This window comes from Uloborus diversus, chromosome 6 (assembly GCF_026930045.1).
Source record: "Uloborus diversus isolate 005 chromosome 6, Udiv.v.3.1, whole genome shotgun sequence".
NCBI classification, from domain to species: Eukaryota; Metazoa; Arthropoda; class Arachnida; order Araneae; family Uloboridae; genus Uloborus; species Uloborus diversus.
The window spans coordinates 31,253,877-31,272,452 of record NC_072736.1 but is presented as its reverse complement, the minus strand read 5'-3'; the positions used below and the strand labels follow the sequence as shown (position 1 = coordinate 31,272,452).

The following is an 18,576-nucleotide window of genomic DNA, read 5'->3' as shown; positions in this document are numbered from 1 at the left end:
TAATCACAAAACGAATTAAGAAAGCAAAAAATGAAAAAAATAAAAGTAAGAAATGTATGACGTTTACATAAAAATAATAGAAAAACTAAACCAATTTTAACAAAGGAGTCCACACAGAAGAAAAATAGGGAATTGCAGTAAGATCGTTAACTAAATTAGAACGGTTCCTCAGGATGTGGAAAGATTCCCAAAAATCAAGATCCAACGAATTGGGGCATTTTTGGATACTTTGATAAGAGTTAAAATCAAAAGAGTGATTTGATTCCCAACAGTGTTGGACAATACTGAATTTATTCAGCTGTTGTTTTCTCACATAGCTTTGATGTTCTTTTAACCGAAATTTCAAAGAACGGCGGGTCTGTCCGATGTATCAGAGTCCGCAATTGCAAGCAATGTTATAGATCCCACAACAATTAAGAGGATGAATAGAATCTTTAAGAGAAGAGAAAGAAAGTTTATTAATAGGAGAAAATACTACTTGGAATTGGAATCGCTTAAGAATCTTAGCAACCTGAAAACTAATACCAGGGAAGAAAGACAGAACAACTAAATTCTTAGTGTTAAAAGTTCTATTAAGAACAATATTTTGAGATTTTTTGCAAAGTTTTTCATAAATGGAATCAACTAAGGTGGACGGATAGTCTCTATCAACAGCCACAGCTCTTAAATAGTTAAGCTCTGCATTAAGAAGCTCAGGTGAAGAACAAATATTTATTGCATGATAAACAAATGTGTTGAAAGCTGAATATTTTTGATTAGGAGGGTGAGACGATAATCTATGTGGGGGTAACGAAACAGCAAAAGGTTTGCGATAAACCGTAGTTTCAAAACCGGACTCAGTTCGAGAAACGAGAAGATCCAGAAATGGAAGGCAATTATTCTGTTCTTTTTCACAAGAGAATTGAATATGAGGATCAATGGAATTTAAAATAGATAAAGCATCATCAATGCTTAGTTGATCGTGATTCATAAGAGCAAAACAGTCATCAACATAGCGAACATAGAATTGAAACTGTAGTTTCTGAAACAACTTGAGCTCAAAGTAATGCATGTAAATATCACTAAGGATGGGGCTAAGTGGGTTTCCCATTGCCAAACCATCCGACATTGTATAAAATTTGTCATTAAAAACAAAGGAACATTGCTTTAGACAAATATGAGTAAGGAAAACTAAATCCTCAATTTCCTTAGAGGTAAAATGAAATTCAGACAGTCTACTCTGAAGGCATAACAATGAACCCTCGACCAGAACGTTCGTAAATAATGAGTTCACATCAAAAGAAGCCATAAAAGAATTATTTGGAATGCAATTCTGAATTTTTTTGACAAAATCGATAGAGTTTTTTACAGTGAATACATTATGACTCATAAGGGGAGAAAGCACAGAAACTAAATATTTTGCAAGTTTATAAGAAGCTGTACCAATATTGGAAACAATCGGCCTGAAAGGAATGCCAACTTTATGTACCTTAGGTAAAGCATAAAATCTAGCGCAATTAGCAATAGAGGGAATAAGAGAGCGTTTAACATTTAATGGAATAGATTGAACAGACTTGACAGCAGAAGAAATAGCGTTTAACTCATTTTCCCTAGGATCTTTAGAAATCTAAGTATGGACCAGAAGAAATCAAATCATTAAATTGTCCATTTAAATATTTTTATAATGCCCGGAACTTGATTGAATATTTCCGTAATGAGAACACTGCTTGGCTAGAATGTCCTTTTCTGCAGTCATAACAAGTAACTTAATTGCCCTGTTTTATGAAACTGATGTAGCAATGTTCATGGTTGAAAGACTAAGGCTGTCTTCGAACGTGATGGGTCCCTTGACACAAACATACATTACTGGGCCCTGTCATAAACATTCCCTTTTTTACACTGCCACACCCTGATGACCCCCAGATTCGATGCAAGGTCAAAAACCTGGTTGGAGGGGTTGGGTATGAGTTTTGGCAGCCCCCTTTTATTTTTCAAGCGCATGTATCAATACAAAGAGAGAGAGAGCGGACTTTGTGGCTTCTGGGAGTCATTAAAGTATTAGCAATATAAACTTAATGGGAAGATTAACATTAAGTCTGAAATAGGGGGGTCCAGGGGGCCTCCATCCTGGAAAATTTTCGAAATTGTAGTCTTAAAAACTCAATTTTAGACAATATTTGGTGATGTTAGGGGAGTGTAGGTTCAAGGTTTCTCCTGCTGCAATTTTTCAGAATTGGAAATCTAAAAACAGAATTTTAAATTATTTTCGAGTATATGCTACGAAGAGCGGTTTCGGGGGCTTTCCTCTGAATTTTTTAAAAAATATATTAGCTCTGAAAACTCAGTTTTAGAAGATCAGAAGATCTTTGGTGATTTTAAGTCGAGATAGATCCTGAGGCCATTCACCAGAAAATTTTTCAAATTAAAGTCTTAAAAGCCTTTTTTGGTAAAGACCAGGGCACCGGCAGTTACTCGAAAGTTAAGTTCCAAAAACGATTGCAAAAAATTCCAAAAAAATTTTGCTGACCTTCAGTGATGTTAGGAAAAATAGTTTTCAGGGGGCTCACCCCGCAAAAGTTTCGAAATTGAAACCCTAAAAACGAGATTTAAAACGGTCTTCATTGATGATGCCGAGAGAGAGGAGGGGACGGACACTTTCCCAGAAAAGTTTTGAAACACAGTTTTAGACCATCTTTGGGAATGTTAAAAAAATGGAAGAGGTTCGAGTGCTTTCCTCCAGCAAATTTTTGAAACTGGAATTCCATGTTATGGCGGGATTGGAATCGGCTGTTCTTTTATGAAGTTATTCAAAATTGAAGCTCAAAAATTTAAATTTGACACGATTTTCGATGACATTAGGAGGGGGGGGAGGGTTTCTGAGGACCACCGGAATTCTTTCAACATTGGTTTTTATCAACTTATTTTCTTTTAAAACTGAGGAGCCCGAAACGGTGAGTTTGTACAGCGTACAGAATACTTTATGTTTCGTCAAAAAATGTTTGAAACTCACATTTCGGCGGCCTTTGATTTGATAATCTGAATAATGTAGTCTTTCATGCTCCTCAATGGTATTTTAAAATTGCATGTTTTAAGATAATTTTATGGAAAAAAATATTTTGTCACTTTTATTCCAATTTTATAAACAGGGTCGCCGGGAGCAAAAGGGGAAAAAATGACCAAAAATTCCGAGCTGACATGACCTCATGTCGGCCCTTGTTGTAAGTTGAATTTTAGAGCAATTGTGAATTGTCATTTATAAATAAAAGCATCAAAGAAACCAAAAGTATTTTAACTTTTTACGCGAAGGTTTCCCTGTTTTTTCTTTTTTTTTAATTTATTCATTTATTTTTTATTACACCACTAAAAATATATCGGCAGCCCCAGGGCCCGACTAACTAAAAGTGAGGCTCTGGGCCCACATTTATTTGGAGGCCCCCTGAAGACTATGCAGTGTTTGATTTCAGAGCCGGCCTTAAGGCGATTAGAGCAAAAGAGCCCAATGGGGCCCCGCGCCAGCAGGGGCACCGCTCTAATTTTTTTCCTCGCAAAAATAAATAAGAAAATAAAGAAAATAAAAAGTTCAAATGAGCTTAATTGATAATAATTATAATATACTTAACTGATATTTAAGCTGGGGGATATGGAGCTACTTTCAGTGTGATTAAGGGAGTAGGGGGAGTTCCCTGAGACTTTTAGCATCCCTATTAAAGTAAGCAAATATCTGTCCCTAGAAACCTATCTGAAAATAGTAGCATCAGATAAATTTCCAGAAGAAAAAAATAAAACATACAGCCAGTAGAACATTTTTAAATCCATATCTAAGGTCCATACCCTATAACTTTTGGTCAAGAGAAATGAACTAGGTAGTGAGGAACCAAAGTACAAATTTTAATGATTATCAGCAATTAATACGGGACCCTTATCCCAGGATCTTACTATCACATTGGCAATGCGGAAACTTACCCCCGAGATTCCGAAATTTCAGGAATCTCCAAAGCCATCTTTTTAATTTATTTCATTTATATATTTACTTTTATTATTTTTTTACTTTCTTTATTTGTGCTGATAAAAAATCTTAAAACTCAGCAGTAATGACAATTTTTTAATGCACAATTAACACTAACGTAGGTGCAATTCTGAAAAATAAACAAACAAAAGATACTTCAAATACTGCGTGCTTTTATTAGCGTAAAACATCTCCATAACAATTCTACAAAGCAAATTGCCATTAATCTTCTAACGTTTCTACATATAGCCTGGAAATAGGTTTTTAAGTCTTCAAGCCCAAAAAATTTCTTGGGGCAGCCACCAAACCCTGACGTATCTCCTAACGTGACAGAAAATGCGTTTTTAAAATTCAATTTCAAAAAATTGCGGAGGAATCAAATGCCCACCCTTACCTTAACTTTATCACAAAATAACTGACTAAAATTACATCATTCAGTTTCAATTTTAAAAGATTTACAAGGAAGGAAAATTCATAAATTTCACCACCCTCCTCCCCTTTTTCTCCCCTAACGTCTCCAAAGCAGGGGCGTGCACATAAATTGTGGGGCCGTCACAAATGACCGGGCCTCCCTTTTATATTGTTTACCCCTATATTTCACCCTTAGTTTAAAAAATATTGGGCCTCTTTCAGGCTCGGGCCCGGGCCAACAGGTGTCCCATCTCTTGCCCCCCCCCCCCCCCCCCCCCGTGCACGGCCCTGCTTCAAAGTCAGCCTAAAATAATGTTTTTAAGATTTAAATTTCAAAATATTTTCTGGTAAAGGTATCTGAAACCTTTTTCCTAATTAATGACCCCTTTCTTTACAATAAGTACAATAGCTTAAAATTTCCGTTTTTGAAAATACTACCTCGAACCCATCTTTCTCATGGATAGCATAAAATTGATTTCAATTTCGAAAAAAATTAAGGGAAGAATCTCTTCCCTTTTCCTCCTTCGTTTCCAAACAGAGCCCAAAATGGAGTTTTTAACACTTCAATATGGAAAAATTTTCGAAGAGTCACTGAATCCCCTACACTGTTAAAACTACAGGTTGCATTCGGCACCTTTCAGGGGTGAAACGCTTGTTCACCAGCGGCACCCAATACGGAGCCGAAATTGCACCTCTAACTAGGGTGAAAAACAGGCACCTTTCAAAAAGTAGGCAGCCGGGGTGAAAAGAATGAACCTTCGGAGAGAGAAATGGCACCCTTACTGTAGATCCTCCCCCCCCTCCCCCGTATTGTGTGCGTTTTTGAATACAGTTGTGTATTTTTCTTTTTTTAATAGTTTTGTTTTGATTCATGATAGTCTACGCTTTGCACACTTTTCACATTGCATGAATTCAGTACTGGAAATGATTAAAACTTGTAATTACAGCATTTGAATATATTTCAGAGTTTTCAACATAGTTAAGAAGTGCTCATTGCTTTAATTCATCTGATCGTTCTCTACATCAGTATTTCTAACCTCTTTTGACCCACGGGTCGGTAAAAACAAATGAAAAACATTGCGGACCTGTGAAATTTTTATCCTTTTCTTAAAAATAAATAAAATAAATAATAATAATTATAATAACTCTCGGGGCGGTAAAAAACTTGTGAAAAAATTCTGCGTACTGATGAGTTTTTTTTTTTTTTTTTTTTTTTGTTTTACAAAGTAATATTAAAGATGAATAAAACAATAAATATCTACAGACTTTATTTGGTATCAAAGAATTGTCACAAATATATTTAAAGTTAAAGACGAGTAATTATTTGAATAATCATAGTTAAGTTAATGATCATTTGTGAGAAATAACCGCACCGAAAGTAAAGTGTAGATGTACTTATGAATTATTTACATGAACAGCCAAAAATATTCTGGGATATTAAAGTTACGATAAAACAAAATCGTTTCTCAAACGTTCAACATTTCAATCAAAATAACAATAAAATAAAATGCGCATAAAATTTTTCGACAGTTAAAAATTTAAAGAAACTTCTAACACTATCGAATAACCGCTAACAGGAATAGTACAGTAAAATTAGGCCAAAAAATGGCCAAACCCAAACATCCAAAAAAAAAAAGTGAAACCTGTTGCAAATTACTTCTTACCCTTCCAGCAAGAAGGGGTAAAAAGTCCCAGCAATTTGCGCGTCGGGTTTTGGGGGGAAGGGGGGGACAAAATAATCCTCTATTTAAATAAAAATAATTTCTATTACTTAAAAAAAATTCTCAAAACTCGCAGAAACCACTTTATAATAGTAAAATAATAAACTCTAACAGAAAAAAATTCTAATTAACAGGGGTGCACAGGCGTGGGGGGGGGGGGGGGTCATGGAGCAGCTTTGCGTCATTGGAATTTTTAAGGCAGTTTTTCAAGGGGTATTTCTTTGTTTTTTGAGGGCTTTTATTCTTGATGGATACTCCGTCACACTTAAGGGGTGCACCTTCCCTTTTGGGGGGGGGGGCCCTGAATTTACATTCTAAAATCAACTATTGCAGTGAAGTTCACGAAAAAATTTAATTGATTTAAACTTTTCCGAAGTACAAAATGCCACACAATGATATAGTAATGTCAGAATGATAATTCTAAAAGATCTAAGCGAGCTCATTAACCAAATTATTTGTGACTGGAGTTATTAAACTGTTTAGAGCGCTGGAAAACAAAATTCGTGTGCAGCATAAAAAAGTCCAAATTGAGCAAAGTTTCCCTACTTCTTGATTAACAAACTTCAACTATTCTACAATCTTTTGCCATCACCGTAAGGAGGGACAAACGGAAATTGCCAATAGTGAGATGGGCAATGCTGCAATTCTGCACCCTCTAAGTCGGTGGGGGTTCTTATTTGCAAACGCCGAGCTACCTCTCTTTTACGCAGCTGGTTATGTGAATTATGCTAAATATGCGGACATATACTTTCAGCACTATCTCAAACTTTTGAGTACATTATGTGATAAAAAAAAATTTGATCACATCAAACATCAGCTATACAACGATCTAACTCAGCGACAAATTCAGGTGGTCTAGAACCTGTAGTGATTCAACGATAGAACAAGTCTTGATGAGAGCAATGAGCAATACAACAATAGAATGCTAAATATTTACACCTTTTTGTCTCCCAGTTTGGAAATCACAATCCGTTTCTAAAGCCCCCAGAAGTTCATCCCTCTCAAGTTGGTAGTGGTATCGCTCGCTGATGATAAGGTGAGTTGCGATGAGACCTTTAACGTTCGGGTAGTAACATCAAAGGATATTGAAAGGCAAACAATTTTGTGGCATTTCTTTGTAAAGGAGGTAAACAGTTATGTTTTAGCTTCTGTTAGGAGAGTAGTTTCTATTGGTAAAGATGTGTAAGCCCAAACCATCTTTTACACCGAATGGTATGAACAGTAAAGATGGAATAACAAATTGTTAAAAACTTTTGGTACGAGTTATGCGCTGATCCTCCATTAGTATTCGATGAATCTGGTTTCAGAAGGAAAGAAATCTTGTATAGTTAAAGTGCTATTATCTGAAGCAAAAGGTTCATCCACCATCAGAGAACGAACAGCTGGTGTCATATATGAGGCAGTGAGAAGCAAAGGGATGTAAGTGGACACTTTCAAGTTTTGAATAAAAGGCGTTTAAAGATAAGATCCTAGGTAGGTTTTCATTGATTTTCTTTTCTAAATTATGCTGTATAGAAGCAACTACCAGGTCTACTAGTACCATGTCTTGCCTCAACATAGAGGAGAGGTTCACCAACCATTTGTACTGATTATTTCCAAATTTTTAATTTTCCCACTTACATCCCTTTGCTTTTCACTGCCTCATATGTAATAGATGGAAGATACCTGCTTGATCATATTTTTGGTAATGATCTGTAAACTTCAAGGAAATATGCCAGCAATGCAGTGTATAGGTAATTTGTAAGTATGGGAAAGCTAGTGTCATTTTTGATGGGTGCAAAGAAAGCACCACAGAAATATAATCTGCGTCCTATTACAACTGTCAAGCCTTCTGCTCTAGAAGACTTTCTGCGTCTCAAACCTTGTGCTTGCTCTGAGGAGTTCACTAGATATAGTGAATGTTTGAAAAGTCTGAAAGTGGACTGAAGTGCTGAATTATATGCACAAACTGTGTTAGACATAGCTGCAACAATAACGAGTTTGCTGAGGATCTAGAAAAACTTTTTGTTAGAAACTTAGGAAAAATCATTTGAAAGCAAAAAAACAGTTCAGCGTAATTTTTCTGGCCATTTAATCAAATGTGCACCATTAGAGGGGGCGGGGGGAAGGATTATATTTTAGTATATAATTTCGTTTTGGGAGGTGAGCTACTGTTCTTATGGAGTGGACAGTCCTGATTTAATGCATTTTTGATTTGCATGAAATAATACTTCTACTTGAAATAAAAGAAAAGGGGGGGGGGGTGAGGATTTATTTTATTTGGTGGAGCGGGGGGGGGGGGGGTGCTGTAGCTTTGAGAGGAGGTGCATCATCGATCTTGGAAAATGGACACACTCGATTTCTAACTTTAGCTTGGCATAAAATAATGTTTCCATATGAAACGTATGGAGAGGGGTTCGGGGGTACTGCTTCGTTTTACGGGGATAGGGGGGATCTGTAGCATTGGTGGGTTACGTCATCCCTCTTGGGGGTCAAACACCTTTAATTTCATGCTTTTAAATTTAGTAAAACATAATATTCTCACTTTAAATTTACTCTAAAATTTCTGGAAAAATACCCAAAATAGCAATTTTTAGATGCCCCCCATTCCAAAACCCGACGCACAATTGGGTGGGACTTTTTACCTAATCTTATTGGGAGGGTAATAAACAATTTGCACCAGGTTTAGCTTTTTTTTTTTTTGGATGTTTGGGTTCGACCCCTATTTTTACTGTACTAAAATGATTCAAACACTTGAACGAAAAAGCAAAAGAAAAAGATAGACGGAGAGAGATTTCTTTTTTATTTTTTGCGCTCGCTACACAAAGCACAAGAATCATTTTTATTTAGGTTCTCACTTGTTGATTATTGAAAATATCATTGCGGTTACTATTTCGGTGATTAAATGTTGCTTATCGAGTACTCAAGAAAATAATGATAGATACATTTAGTAGCGTTTTGTGTGAATGATGGAATTTTCACGATAGTAACGGTAACCTGAAAATAAACAACTAACGGTACTACGATATCGTAACGGACTAACGGTAACTGAAAAGCATTAAACGTACTTTTAACTATGTTTGAAAGCCCTAAAAGCTACAAAGTGATCAAAAGCTGTACTTACTTGTTATTTTAAAGAATTATCCTACAAAAGTTGAGATTTAATCCAATAGTGTACTTCATTCAATGTGAAAGACGTAGAAGCCACGCGTAGTGCAACCTATCATTCGTCCGCCATATTGAAGTGGTTGAATGGTGAATGTATGCCGGAAGCGCATGCGCCAGCAAGTCATTTAGCGATTGCTTGCTGTTTTGGCACCCCTGTCTACGACTGTCTGCTACTTTCGCACCTCTGCTTTACTTCCTGGCCAGTATGGCACCCTTGGTCACCATGCTTTCATCTTAGGGGGAATATATTCACTCGTCTGGAACCTCTGGTTATAACAGTGTAAAGTCACCAATGATAGTCTGAAATTGCGCCTTAAAGCCCTCGATATGAAATCACCAAATTCTTTTCATCTCCATTTTCATCAACATCACCTTGGGACTAAAATTTCGGAAAAAAATCTGAGAGGAACCCTTAATTTCCTATTATTACCAAAATTAATCTAAACTTAGCTGAAATTTTAAAAATAATTCGGTAGGCGGGGAACCTCCGCCTTACTCCTTTCCCTTCATTTTACACAGAATTGTCCAAATTTGCGATTTTAGATGTCAGCTTTGAAGACTCTTCCGGGGACCGTGGGTGGTCTATCTGATCTCTAACGCCCCCCCCCCCCCCAACCCTTGTGTCCGTACCAAAACTGCTTTTTTAAAACTTCAATTTCGAAAAATTTCCCTAGATGAACTCCCCCGTTCCCTGCAATTCCGTTACACTTCTGACATCCCAAAGACGACTGATTTTTTGCATGTAGTCTAAAATTTCTTTCTTAGAACTGATAAATTTTGGGGCATTTTCTTTTTCTGTCTAAGCTGTAAATTGCGTAGGCGGCTCGTACGAGAGGGGGGGGGGGAAACGCCCGCTCACTGCCAATGGTGAAGGGAACTGCCCCCTCACTTCTCATTTTCTCAAAGTTGCACAATATAATGATCGATACAAAAAATGATTTTTTATGGGTGAATTGATTTATTCCACGAAAATAAAATTCCAGCTAAATGGACTTTTCTAGTGTTATTTCACGATAATCGAACTTTGAATTGGAAGCAGAAAGTCTACGGGGGCCATCCGTCCTGGTTTTATCCATATACCACATTTTTTTGAATTAATTTAATCAGTCATGTTAAAATCCCACAATATCGTGCAATTTTACAAAAAGAAAAAAAAAAAAAAAAAGAGCAAGAAATCAGCAGGAGGGGCGTCGTTTCCTAACCCCCACATTTCTTTTCATCCCCCCCCCATTTTCTCGTGTACCAAACGCATGTGATTGTGCATAAATATTCTCAGGGCTATTTTTCTTACGTTCTTAAAATTTACACTTTTTTGGGGGGGTCATTCATTCATTCATTTCTTTAATAATAATAATAAAAAAAAATCAAATGTGATGTAGAAATTTGAAGGACGATTGCGGTAGTTTCGAATCCTTGAACGAATCAGAAAAATCGGTCGGCACTTCTCGATTTTGTATCACCGTTCTGTAAAGGACCCCGCCCGATCTCTCCAATCGGGCCCCGCATCTGCTAAGGCCGGCTCTGTTTGATTTACATTTTTGAAGCACGAATGCACTTTTGGAGGCCTCTTTGTCTAAACACACAACTATGTATATATCACTTATGTGCATTTATGAATCCCCTTTGAGCCCCCTCATAATCGTGACCAAGAAAATTCGTTACTGGCAGAATTATTAAAAATTCCCCTTTAAAGAAGTTTTTTTTTCCAATGAATAAGTCATTTTTTTTTAAATACAGTAAAACCTGTAAAGTTGACCACCTGTCTAAGTTGACCGCTTTTGTCAGGAACGGAATTAGTCTTATCTTATGTAATGAAGGAAAACCTCTGTAACTTGACCACCTCTCTATCTTGACCACTAATATACACCAGCTTTGGTTTGGAGTATTGTAAAAAACCCTTTGTAAGTTGACCACTAGGCAAAAGCATTAAATGTGCTAAAAGTTTCATCAGTTATGCCTCAAATAAGCAACCAGACCATTTTAGAAAAACCTATGAATATTTATGTTGCCATCGAAAAACATTGGGCTAATGTTAAGTCCCAGAAAATGAGCCAAACTTAAATAAGGAGTTATTTTGTTGAAAAATAGATTACTATGGTTACAAATGTGCAAGAAAAAATCAAATGAAGAATTCAGGGTTCGTACTCAATTTCAGAAATTAAATTAAGGAGTTTTGGAGGAGTTATGAAGGAGTAAAATGATATTTTGAAGGAGTAATTTTGAGCTATCCTTATAAATTTTGTCACTTTTTTTCAACAGATTTGAACCCCTTTCCCCTTCGTCACACTTTACCTTTCTCCTTCCCTTGTCACATGTCTTATCTTTCATAAACATATTGTTATAATAACTGTGATGTCACTTTTTTCGCACCCTCTCTTTCCCTTGTCACAATTTCTTGAGCCCGTCTCCTCTCAAGGCATGACATCCCTTGTGGATGACTCTTTTTACAATGTCAAAACTGCAATTCACTAAACAATTGCTTTTTTTAACAAAATCACTTAATATAGTACATCTACTAATGTATTTTTTAATACTTAAGTATTGAACAAACTGACTTTTGCTACTGAGGGTGTGGCGGAGTAAAAAGCAATAATCATAATATTTGTCAAAATAGTCAAGTACCATTTAAGCATGATTTAATTCACTTATGAAATGTCTTAGTCATCTAATAATATTTTCACATTCAGCTTTTATGACTTCTATAGCCAATTTGTAAATCACATCTTTATGAAAAAAAATATATCAAATTACTACATTAAAATCGCTCTTATACCTTCGCCCCTGTGACAAAGTTAAGTTGTCGATCGAAGTATTTTAAATTACTGTCATAAAGGACGATTATGTAGTCTTGATCCCAAAAAGAAGGAGTTTTGAAGGAGTTAAAACCAAAATGAAGGAGTTTGAAGGGCCCTTCAAAAAAAATTCCTAAATGAAGACTATTGGAGGAGTTTTGAAGGAGCGTATGAACCCTGGAATTTGAGTCACTTTTGATTTGTTATGAATTTTTAAGAATTGTTAATATCAGTAAGTAGTTTTTCATAAGCAATGAAGCATTTTTTTTTAATCAATTCACAGAAATTTTAAATTTGTATGATACTTTACGAGTCATTCTGGTAAATAATCTCTAAAAATATTTAAACAACATTTTTTCTTATTGTTTTAAAATGTTAAACAATGAAAGTGAGTTTAAAGTATTCCAGTAAGTTAAAAAATAAATGCATGGGACAAGAAATGGCAAAAAAAAAAAAGCTTTCATTACTACCCTCTATAAGTTGACCACCTGTCTAAGTTGACCACCAAAGTATTGCACCGCAAGTGGTCAACTTACACAGGTTTCACTGTACATGTATTTTTCATATCGTTGCAATGCTATGCATAATTCTTTGAAAAATTTGGGGCCCCTTTGGAACATGGGGTCCCAGGCATAGGCCTAGTCAGCCTGTGTGGTAATTAGGCCCTGGGCAACCCCATTACAGAAATCCCCCCCCCCCCCCCGCCCTCTTGGTGACAGCCCTGCCTCCCTCCACCCGCAAGCTTTAGCCCATGCGTCAAGAGGAGCTGAGGCTATGTTGCGCGAATTTGCGTTATTCTAAACACATGTGCGCATAATTTACATTTTGCTGTTAGTAGACAGGCTCGAAATACTTCGTTGTTAGTTGATCGGCCCGAAGCATGAACGGCCCATCGGGCAAATGCCCAGTTGCCCGCCGGCTGTATCCCCCACTGGCTTTATGGGGGCGAGCATTATTTTGTTTGAAAATTGCTCTTGGGAGGTTATTTAGGAATGGTCCTAGAGGTAGTTGCAGAATGTCATTAACATAACACTGACCTGGTTCCACGTATCACAACTAGAGTGGACTGGTTATCATAGACTGTAGCCTCCCAGACCACTATGCCCGCTATGCGGGCAGTGTGTTGTGCGATAGAATTGGTGGAGTGGTACCTTTTTTCAGGGCACCTCCACATCCGTGCGCGGATGCTATCTGACCCCAAAACGAATCAAGATTCATTACTGAGCACCACCTTTTGCCAATCAGTGATATCCCACATCGCTCTGGCATCGCACCATTGCAGACAGAGTTACCATGTTTTGGTGTTAAAAGAAGTGCTCTAAAAGGGCGCTTGGACTGCAGATTTACTTCCGCAAGACGCTTAGAAATGGGCTTTGGGAAACAACTGCTACCCCTACATCTGCTGGAATGGTGAAACAAGTCACTGTGGAATCCACAAGCGCTTGCCGGACGATCCTTCTGTCTTCTTCCCTTGTGTAATGCCTGATTACCACAGGGGCATGCGGGGCTCAGGCCCCTCCTCTTAGATTTCAGGGGTCCCAAAATCCCTTTAATTTATCATGCTAAATAAAAATAAATAATGATTTCACTCAGAATCTAAAGTACAATAATATAATTGATATTTTTGCAAATGCCAAGACAAAGAAAAGTATCTTATAAAAATTCCTCTTAAAAATTTGATCTCTTTGTAAATCTCCAAAACCATTCCCAGCTTGATCTGTATTTACTATTAAAAGTTATATCATAGATAACTTTGATATTTACGGTAAACTGTAACAGTCAAAGTTTAACCACATCTTGTCTAATTATCGTGTACTATATCTCTTCTATTTTTTAAATGTTGTGATATGAGGTATCACCAAATTTAGCATGGTAATACGCAAGTATTGAAATATTTAGTATCTTCAGAATAAGCGGAAATAGGGGGAGGGGGCACGAAATGACTTTCATGCCCAGTGTCTTCAAAAATCTTAGTCTGGCTCTAGGGGGCCCTGAAATAGAAATGTGCCCCATGTCCAATATCGGAATGATCGGGCTCTGCCCGCGTGATCTTCCTTTGTCGCTCCAGACTTGTTTTTTTGCACGTGGATACCATCTCGTGTCCGCTGTCTCCAACAGTTTCTAACCGAACACTCTGAATGGTTCACATGGGCAGTAACATGGCTCGTCGACCAGCCTGCAATTTTCATGCCAATTATCAAACCTCCGTCAAACTCGTTTAACTGGGAGAAACGCTTTCTAACTCGTCTACCTGGCATCCTTCACTCATTAAGGTTCTCCGACTATCCGGATATAATCGTGACATTTATAAATCTTATATTATGCACTGGTTTATCTAGCACCTTTTTCCTGATTTCGCTGATACTGCAGGGTAAACGGTCATGTGCATTGACACCAAACTTGGATCATTTGCATATCAGATGTCACTCTTCTTATATGCAAAATTTCGCGATTGTACCTTTCTTTTTTCTTGGGGCACTATTTTCAATGTTCCTGAGTATATAGGAGGATACTTGTAAATGAGATTTGCTAGTGTTTTCTCAAGAAGTTGTTTCATCTTTAGCTCATATCAATACATAATTTAATTTTCTGTTTTTAAAGTTTTGATGTGCTTTGTCATGTTAGGACTACTTATTATGACAAAAAGAAAAAATAGGTTGTTGAAATTTGATGCAGAGATTAGCATTGATTTTGTCACTCTTCTTCTCTTCAAAATGCTACGGCATTCTTTAAACTTATTTATTATAATTAAATATTGTTAAGAAAAACCAAAATTAGAAAAAAGAATCAAATCTGCTTTTTACAAGGAGACCCTTGATCCCAGTCCACAGGAGATTTTCTGCCAAGAAAAAAAGAGAAAGAAATATTATCTTGAATTGGAATTTTTGCAATGGTTAGATTACAAAGGTAGACTTTTGAATGCTTGAATTGTTGCACAGTTCATTTACATTCTTGAAATGTATTGGAAAAGTAGTGCAGCACTTCTTTTTCTCAGCAGACTGGTCAAAATATTTGTGTGGTTCAAAGGATCAGTTTGACATTTCAAGACAATAGTAGTGTTGCAGACTTTAAGTAGCAAGTTGTTCCTAACAATTGTTCAGTAAATTTCACTTTTCAGTACTTTTGCTTTGATATAGTATCGTGTGCAGATTTAAATTATTTTAAATTTTCATGCAGAATGTAATGATTCTGAATTTTTGTGGAAAGTGATTTTTGTAAGTATTTCAATCATGCTGCATTACTTTAAATTTTCATAAAATTTAAATACTGGTTTGAAAAAATAATAAAGTTTTCATGTGACTGAAATGTGTATATTTCTTTTCACCTCAGTAGCTCTTGCTGCTCTCTTTATTAATTATTATGTTTTATGTTAAAGCAAGCTATTTACATATTACTACAGCGAAAAGTGTTGCCACTTATTTTGAGACATATTTACAGAACCTAAAACCAGCATTTTAATTTTTAAATTCTTATTACTAGTTCATTTTTGAAATTTATTTTTTATTTTTATTTGTTTATTTTTTGTGTGTCTGCTGGTAATTAGGTTCAAAATTGCTTTTGTATGATGCTTCATTACTCAACTGTATAGCATACTGTATTTTTATAGAGAAAATATAGCTTTGTTCCCAATAAATTGTGAAACATGCTGGATAGTGAGAAGTTTTTTTGCTTTGATGTGATCAAAACTAATGATTTAAAATTATTATTTCATAGGTGAAATTAAAGACGCTTGATTTAACGAGTAATAAAGTTAAAAGAATCAGCAATTTAGAACATCTTGAAGAGCTTGAAGAGTTTTGGGTATGTAAATCTTTTTCCTCTCCATGAAATTCCATCATATTCTTTCCAACTCACTGATATATTCTGCCATCTCCAGAAAATTAACTCTTTATTTTTAGTACATTTGATCATTTCTTCTTATTTTAGTTATCTTCTTAACTCGTCAAATCTTTTGATGTTATGAACAAGTCAATGCCATGAAAGTATTAAAAACCTCTTCAAAATGTAACCACCATCCTCCATTGTATATGTTCATTGACCTGCAAAGGCTCCACAAGAGGCTTTCTACCAACACTTACTTTATGACATTCACATTATACAATAACTTACTGTGGTATAGTAAAAGTCACTTCTCACCAAATGTAAATAAATAGACAGTAATGCATTATAGTACAGCACTATTACAACCAGAATTTGCCATATGGGGAAAGGGTCATTGTAGTATTACATGTAGGCATGTACATGTAGTACATGTGTAGCTTAGTACACATGTGATTGCTGCAATAAAATCCAGTTCTTGCAGAATTTAGTGACGAAACCTTATACTTCAACTGTTTCTGTGACAAAAACGCAAAAATGTCATATTAAGACTGCCATATTTTTATTGCCTTTCTCAGACTATATTTTATGAATAAGCTATAAGGTTGTTTGAATGGTATTCCTCCCTTTTCAGTTCCCTTCCAGTGATAATACAAATTAGTTTTTTTAGTGTGACCTTTTAGAATATTTCCAAGCTTTCAATTTTGAATTTTGTGGCATATGGCAGACTCTCGTGTTTCAGTTGAATTTTCCACTCCAGCAACTGTTCATTGTTCTCAATATCTTTCCTGATTTAAATATGTTTATTATTATTATTATTATTTTTACTATTTGAGTAAAACTTTTGGTAACCAATCTTCTCTCCTGTTTCGTATAAATGCTCACTAAAAGTTTTTTTTTTTTGGAAACAATTTCAGTTTTGATTAACCATGAAAATTGCTTGTTTAACGAGTTCAGCTATATTACCAAAGAGCAATGGTATTTATAATGCACTTTAACTACTATTAGTTTTAGAACTACGGTGTACTTGAAATACTTGTTATGTGTATGACGTGAGGGATAAAAAGGTTCCTTTTAGGTGGTTTATATCTCTTTCTTAATTAGTTACTCCTTCCTTCAAATTGACATTTTGCATTTAAAGTGCTGGTGCAATAAAATGGAAAGTGTTTAATAAAATGGTAATGAAGGTATTATAGTATCATAGATACATGAGTTAAATACTTATCAATAGATTTGTATTATAAGGAATGGAAAAATAGGAGAAGTCAGGAAAACTAATACCTGAGTTGATGTAGTCTCTCTGTTAAAGCTATAATTTATTTCTACACTTATCAATTTTTCCTGTTTATTTATTTATTTTTTATTTATTTATTTTGTTCTAGTTTAATGAGAATGCAATTGATTCCTGGGAAAGCTTGGATGTCTTAAAGAAGTTCAAGAATCTTGAAACTGTTTACCTAGAAAATAACCCAATTGCATGTGATCCAATGTACAGAAAAAAAATCATGCTTTTGGTTCCTTGGGTCAAGCAGATAGATGCAACAATGACCAATGCATAAGTTGAATGCTTCAAACTTGATGGCGGTGATTGTATTTTTTGATTCTGCATTTAATTTTAAACGATTGTATATTTCATCATCTAATGTCAGTTCATTTAACTTTCACTATCTTTTAAATATCAATTTAAAATTGCTAAAATTTTGTTCATCTTATGTCTAAAATGTGGCTAAGTGTTATTACCAAAAAAGGGTTGATGCATTAAGCTGTCAAATGTGTAAATAAATTTGTTCTTCTCTTGTCAAGTCTGATTTATTTATTTATTATTTCTTTTAATGCCAAATGAGGTGATAAGACCTTAGTTTTTCATGCATGTTCATCTCATGCTGTTCAGTTTGTCTCTTTATCTTAAGAAGGATGTTGGATAAAGTTCAATGAAGGACTACAAGGTTTGTAAATAGACTTTCAAATTTAGATTATGATTCCGGGTTTAGTATGGCTTAATATGTATAGTAGGGTATTTAGCAGTTAGTTACAGAGCTATTTGCATGTACAGTCGAGTTCTGATTTTAAGTTGAAAAAAATAGCCTGTAGTAGAAATCAATGAACTTTTTAATATGGAATCAGAATATAGCAATCATTTTGTTTAACTCCAAAGAAAAAAAAAATGTTCTGCTCTAATGACATAGGAAATTCTTAAACTTTAGTACTTTCATCTCAGTTAAAATATGCTAGTTTAAATAAACTAGATTATAATATTAATGTTTTTCCTTTCTTCTGGCACTTCTGCAGTAAATTTCACCACCTGTAGTGTAAAAACATTTGTCTGTAATGTATTAATACACGAATTGTAATTTAACTAGTTAAGAAAGAGAATTAAATAGTTTTTTTCTGGCCATCTTTTTAGTGCATACTTATCCTGTTTTATTTAAAATAATTGAGACAGATGCAGAAATTAAGAGTTTTGCTAGAGACTTTTCCCGTGAAGCTGTCTCCAAGCACCAATGAAATAAGAAGTAATGAAGAAGACTACTACCTAATTGGCTTCATACAACAAATACATTTGAAAATATTTGCTATAAAAATAATCCCTGTGCAGCTGCAGACATCACACAGATAGACAAAAACATTTGTATGTGTATAGTAATTTTGATGTACAGTCGTTGTAGTTCATTACTCCTTTCTCTTATTATTTTGAAGTAAT

At 35.3% G+C, this 18,576-nt stretch overlaps 1 protein-coding gene across 3 annotated transcripts in view; it reads left to right on the top strand.

The window, feature by feature from the left end:
• The window catches only part of LOC129223908 (protein phosphatase 1 regulatory subunit 7-like), a 50,228-nt gene extending 32,557 nt beyond the window's left edge, over positions 1 to 17,671 (top strand). For all 3 annotated transcript variants that reach the window (XM_054858285.1, XM_054858286.1, XM_054858287.1), the window contains exons 9-10: positions 15,771 to 15,857; positions 17,258 to 17,671. In XM_054858285.1, the coding sequence (XP_054714260.1) occupies positions 15,771 to 15,857; positions 17,258 to 17,434 (264 nt within the window). In that variant the 3' untranslated portion in view covers positions 17,435 to 17,671. The remainder of the gene's footprint in view (positions 1 to 15,770; positions 15,858 to 17,257) is intronic.
• Positions 17,672 to 18,576: the final 905 nt, after the last annotated feature.